The sequence below is a fragment of the Acanthisitta chloris genome, unplaced genomic scaffold (genome assembly GCF_000695815.1).
Source record: "Acanthisitta chloris isolate BGI_N310 unplaced genomic scaffold, ASM69581v1 scaffold3247, whole genome shotgun sequence".
In the NCBI taxonomy this organism is placed as follows: domain Eukaryota; kingdom Metazoa; phylum Chordata; class Aves; order Passeriformes; family Acanthisittidae; genus Acanthisitta; species Acanthisitta chloris.
In genome coordinates, this window is record NW_008681894.1 from 15,359 (window position 1) to 21,662 (window position 6,304).

The window sequence follows — 6,304 nt, forward strand, 5'->3', positions numbered from 1 at the left end:
GACTAGATGGGCTTTTATGACTTTTATTTCAAGTCCATTTGTTATTTGCTGCCAGAATTCTCCCAAGGAATGCAGACAAGAAGTGGTAAATGGTGATTAATTTAGACAACCTAAGCAGAGGAATCATGACGGGCTCCCCATGTAATACAAGAAAGTTAACGGCTTGCTGATGTCCTTTTGTGAGTGAATTGTGTAGCCTGGTTGTTTAATGGAGTGTTTAAAAATTGTGTTGGCACTAGCCTATGAATAATGTATAATGAAATACCTTACTGCTAAGAAACTGCTGATATGCTGGGGAAATTTCCATCAGATGTGAGAACAATTTTGAAGGCACTGTCTTCTTGGGATGCCCTTTATTTATAGCCTCGCTGCTTCAGAGGTTGCATTCCCTTTTTAGATACTGCATGTGAAGATGCCCTCCACTGCCTCTGCCTCTGTCTTCCAGCTTCACCTGAATCCATTTGCTTGTGTCTGCAAAAGCTCTGGAATTTTGATGCGATTAGGCTTTATTACCTGAACACCGTAAGCATGGAGTATTTGCTGTGCAGTCTACATCTGTTCAAGGTGTCTGCACCAAGGTACTCTGCATGAAAGGAAGACAGACACTGGTTTTGTGTCATGGCAGTGTCCCATGATGCAGGAAGCAGAAATAGGGTCAAGTGATTTGGAAAAAAAGACCAGTTGGACTTCACAATGTGAAATCATCTTTGATGCCTCTATATTTCCCCCCCCGTGTCCTCCCTCCAGTGCATGAGGCCTCTGTGTGCTTTGGTCATGAGTAGTGGGAAGTCACTGTGATACTAAGCAACTAAATCTTGCTTGACCAAAAGAGTGAGAAGGTTTGAGAGTGAACTCCTGCTTGCAGGGAAGCTCTGGAGGTTGCACTGCCTGAGGTGCAGGAGGAAACAGGCCTCTTGTTAGATCCTGGGATGTAGCTCAGGCTAACAGGAGGCAGTTACAGTCTCTTCCTTTGCTCCTTGTTTTGGTCCTCAGCTGCTCTCCAGGGGAAAATAAAATCATAGCTTTGTTCCTCATGTGGGGTTGTCCCCACCTGCACTGAAATACAGAAATATGTCATGAGGGCAAATGTTCACAATACCACAGAGTGGTCTCAGCTAAGTGTATGCCAAGAGCAGACCCAGCTTGTGGACATAGCTCTGTGCCCTGCCTCTGCTGTGGCTTTGTAATGAGTAGGCAAGTGCTCCTGCTGCATTTTTGTGTCTAGATTTACACAGTAGAGTCCTGAGTCAAAACATTTCCTGCAATATGGGCACTGTGTTATTAGTATAATGCCAGAACAATGCAGCATGTGGTTAATGTTGCTGTTCATCAGCCGAGGAAGTGACATCCTCACCTGGGAGGTTGATGTGATGGGTTTCAGGGTCATGTGATGATGCTAACTGCAAGCTCTGGGCATGAGGCTACAGGGCAGGAGAAAGAATGGGTTAGAAGAGAGGTTGTATCCTCAGGGTGATCTGCAACTGGCTAAGCAAGAGGGTTTGCCAAAATGGCAGGGAAGACTTGTGCTTTTACTGCCTTGTTTGCTGCTTGGATATATCTGGGGGTGCAGCATTTTCACAGCTCCAGGAAATGTGTATAAAAGGGATTAGTCTAAACACAAGATAGGTGGCAAAGAGCACCAGAGGAATTTGACTGATGGCCTAAATGTTTTTGGTAGAACAAGTAAAGAGAGAAGGTATCTAAAACTTCCTCCAAATCCACCACCTGCCAGCCAAGAAGTATTTTCAGCAGAGAGAGTCGCAAAGGTCTAGGCTGAGAATCATGGGCAAGTTCAACCAGCATTTCTCAGGGTAGAAACACTGCTAGCTGACAGTATACAGGAAAGAGCAGTTTTCAAAAGGAAGGAGACAGTTCTGTTGTTAAGTTTGTTCCACTGATGCTTTTGATGATCCCATTAATTTATAATTTTGTAATGTTTGTTTTCTTTAGGTGAAGAGCGAAGGCCCCAAACTGGTGCCCTTCTTTAAAGCCACTTGTGTCTATTTTGTCCTCTGGCTGCCAACTTCCAGCCCCTCCTGGTTCAGTGCCCTCATTAAATGTCTGCCCATCTTCTGCCTGTGGGTTTTCCTTCTGGCTCATGGAATTAACTTCTTAGTGTCACACCGGAGTGCCAGCCGCATCCTAGCGGGACTCATATTCTCGGCAGTGGGAGATGCCTTTCTCATCTGGCAGGAGCAGGGCTACTTCGTTCATGGTGAGTATGTTGGCAGTCCTAAGGGGATGCCACAGTGTCCAACTGTTATCCTCTTTATTTAGTAGCAAGTTGCTCGCCCACATGTTTTGTTTATTCACGGACAGCTTAAACCCTTGGGACTGGGAAGCACTCATCCCTTAGCTAAAATCCATCATGGTTAGAGGAGTCACCATGGATGAGTCTTTCTTTTGAGCTTCTCTTTAGGTTAGAGAGGTAACTGGGTCAGGTTTGGTTTCCTGGCATGTGTTACAGCATCTCAGCTGGATGGAGCTGAGAAGAGGACATGCCAGAATCCCTGGGGAAGAGAAGGAAATGCTCATGGCATTCGTCAGCTCTCATGAAGCTATGGGAAGTATCCTACCTATTCAGATTAGTTGTTAGGAATTTTTTTTTCCCTGTTAGGGTGGTCAGGCACTGGAGTTGATTGCCCAGGGAGGTTGTGAAGTCACCATCCCTGGAGGTGTACAAGAAGCATCTGGATCTGATGCAGGAGGATATGGTTTAGGGTTACAGCAGAGTGACTAATGGTTAGACTTGATGATTTTAGAATTCTCTTCTGACCTTGATGATTCTACGATTCTACCTCGTATCTCCCTCTGCAAGGATATCTGTCAGTCCTTTCCTATAAGGATCAGGTATAGGACACATTATGTAAAGGTCCTCAGTGGAGAACAGGTGGAGAGGACCTTTATGTTTTGATAGACAAGCCCATAGCCTGGGGGAGGTGTTTAAGTTAAGCCAGAAATGATAGCATCAGAAATCTTGCCCTGCTTGCAGGTTGATCAGTATGAATCATGATCAGCCTGTTGTACAAGACATGTCTGTTTTGCAAGACCTGTAAATGATGGTCAGTCAAGGTAAACCTTACCACAATGGTCTGTCTTCTCTACAGAAAGATCCGCATCTCTCAGAGCAGAACAAGCTTGGTTTATTTTGCTAGTTTGCAGACTGGCATATAATGATTGAGATTAATCATTTAAAGCCACGTCGAACCTGCCTGCAGCAACGCTCTCCCTGGCCTTGGTCTGTCACAAGAAATCAGCAGTAGTTGAGTCCTTCAGTAAACTGACTGGGGGGGGTTCTCAAGTTAATTTAACCAGCAGAGGGATCTCACATAACACCCACCATTAACTGGCTGCTCTGACTGTCCCGATGGAAAATGTGATGAGATGAGGGAACTTTTCTGACTTGTGCTGTTGTCAGCTCTGAAAGTCAAAGGTTTATTTTTTCCCCCTCTCATGAGGTCAGTATTTAGGTTTATTCTGGGATTCCCACAAGCTTTCTTTATGAGAGGGAAGTGTGTGCAGTGCCAGATATGAAAGGCCAAATGCTCTGAATCTGGTTTTAATCCTGCTTCCCAAGGGTTTATCCCAATCTCATTAAAAGTTCATGTAAAACTTTTTACTGAATTTGGTGGGGTGCAGATCAGGCCCTGAGGATTGGATCTATCTGGCTGAACCTTGGGCACATTGCTGAGGAGCTCCAGCTTTCTTTTGGGGTGCCATCCCCTGTGTGCTGAGTGTTGACATTCCCACTGACAGGAGTAGCTGGCTCAGTGCAGGTGCCTCAGCCTGACTGGTTGTGCTTCTCTTTTTTGCCTCTTGGAGTTCCTCCTTGAGCTGTGGCTTGGGCCCAATTTTTCCCAAGACCATTTTTGTATAGGGACTGTTGCATGCCTCTCCATACCCCTGTAACTGGGATGTCCCCAGGTTCCCTCTCCAGTTTAGTGCAGGAGGAAGGTTAATCAGTCATAGCAATTCAGTATTTGGTTAATTGTGTTTTAATCTGCAAATAAGTTGCATTTTCAGTCTTACAACTGAGAAATTTTGTTTTGTGGGTTTAGACACATTTTTTCTTCTTAAGAGAAGAAAAGGTCTCTTGGAGCATTTTAAAAATCTCAGTGGGCTGTCTCCTGCCTGCCTCAGTCCACCAAGCTACTACCTGCTGTAGTGAAGTGTTAATATTTGTATTTCAGCTGTTAGCAGATAAAGGATACCACCCCACTTCAGCCTTCATCTTGCCTGCAAAACTTATTTTCTCCTATTTAAAACTCATCAGGTTGCTGTTGCTGACAACTGACAATGTTTGACCTTTTGACACTATCATTTGTGGGAATTCAAAGTTTCAGGAGAATAAGAGGAAATACTGGAGAAAAATGTATTCTGTTCAATTTCTACAGCTTTGGGGCTGAAAAAAAAGTGTTGGAAACTGGGCTGATTTGAATAGCTTTTAAGACAATGAGTTTATAAAAGGACATTTGTTCATTACTTTATAGGGAAGTGAGAGCCTGGGAACTTACTGCTGGCACACTTGACTTTTTTTCATTTTTGCTGTTTCAGGCCACTAATAACACGTTATTTTCTGACTAGTGCCTTACTGCATGTAGAATACACTTTATAGTGTTAATATCCACCTCCTTTGACAGCAGGCACTTAGAAACAATTTATGCATTTGGTGAAGAAGACAAGGACTAGAAAAAGGGGCCTTACCACCAGCCTGAGGAAACCTGCAGGAGGAAAGCAGATAGAGAGAAGAGCTGGTCTGCCTGATGTGGTTGGGAGGACCAAGCTAAAGGCTGCAAGAGAAACGCATCCCCTCCCTCTGCAGCTGTCACAGGTTTCCTCAGTTCCCAGGTTGATTTGTGGGTGTTGAGTGAGCAAACCTGAGAGCTGACTCCCTTGTTTGTGATCAGACTCACAACAAAACTCCTCCTGCTGTTCGGGGCCTGTTTGGCTGCCTCATCCTGTCCTCTCCTCCTCCTTCTCCTTGCTGCCAGATGCCTGCATGGACAACACATTCTTCAGTTCTCTGTCCCAGAACTCTCCATATAATGCCACTGAAGCAAAAACCACTTCTCACTGCCAGGATGATGTATCCTTCTCCTTACCACCTCCCTGGGCTCTAGCCTTTCCTGCACTGTAACACTATAAATGGCTCTTATCTTAAATCCCTTCTCAGTTTTCTCAGTGCTATGCCCATAATGTGCAGTAGCTCTGTGAAACATCAACTTCTTGCTGCCTTCCTTTGTGCTTCTCTTCCTTCCCCTTCACACTGTCCATTTTCTCTAGCCTCACCTAGCAGTCTAGATCCCCACATCCCCCTCCCTCCTGCAGGTTCCCTTTTCATCCCACCATGGCTGAACTTTCACTGGATGTCTGATCTGGTCCTCTCCAAAGACAGGGAGACACTTCGCCCTTCTTTGAAGCTGCCTCAGCACAATAGTACTAGGATGAAGCAATGTCTGCCAGCAGCAGGTTTTGCTGACTGCCCTCTACACCACAGCATCATGCATTAAATGTGAACAAGTGTCCTGCTGGAGGACTCAGCTTTCCAGATCCTTTTCATCGTTTTGTGCTTTAGAGTTGCATGAAAACTTCCAGCTGCTCTAATAACCCTGCCAGCATAAAGTGGGACAGCCTGCAGCTGCACCATGTGTGGATCTGGGAGCCAGAGGACCCGAGGAGCTGGACTCAGTTTGGGGCCCATTATCTGCAGTTGTCATGAGGGCTACGAATCAGCAGCTGTACCAATGCATTGGGACACGTTTTTATCAGCTGGATTAGTGACAAGAGAATAACGTATGGGCAGTACCTTCCAACACCCACATCTGGCATTTCTCAAGGGTGTTGCACTTTAAAGGGAAGCCAGCATTTTATTTGCACTGACTGATTTCTGCTAAGGTTCCTCTGAATCCTGCAAATAGTTATAAAATTGTTGGCAGATCACACTTGTGCAGTCCCTGAAATATGCCAGCTGCTTCTTTCCAGCTTAGGTTTCTCCCAGCTATGGGCAGAGATGGAGTAGAAGCCAGATTTATTCCCTGAGTGCCTTTGGGTTTGTGGCTAAATACGGTCAGGCTTTGTGCCTGGGTTCAGGGCGATTGGTATCTTTTGTCATGTTTTGTTTGTACACTGCTCTGATTCCAGCCTTCCTGTTCCACATGGGACCTATAAGCAAAACACTTTGGATAGTTAGAGGGGATGATCTCTGGTCTGCCTTGCTCCCATGCTTCCATCCAGAGCAGGAGAAGAGAAACCACTTGAAAAACAAGCATAGTTCCCTCTGCAGCAGCTTAGTTCACCTGGCCTC

At 45.4% G+C, this 6,304-nt stretch overlaps 1 protein-coding gene across 1 annotated transcript in view; it reads left to right on the plus strand.

Annotated features, from left to right (window-relative positions):
• Window positions 1-6,304, plus strand: part of TMEM86A (transmembrane protein 86A) — a gene marked incomplete at its 5' end in the record, with an annotated part of 13,316 nt that overhangs the window by 6,286 nt on the left and 726 nt on the right. Inside the window, one exon of the mRNA XM_009078259.1 lies at window positions 1,951-2,215. Coding sequence (XP_009076507.1) covers window positions 1,951-2,215 — 265 coding nt within the window. The remainder of the gene's footprint in view (window positions 1-1,950; window positions 2,216-6,304) is intronic.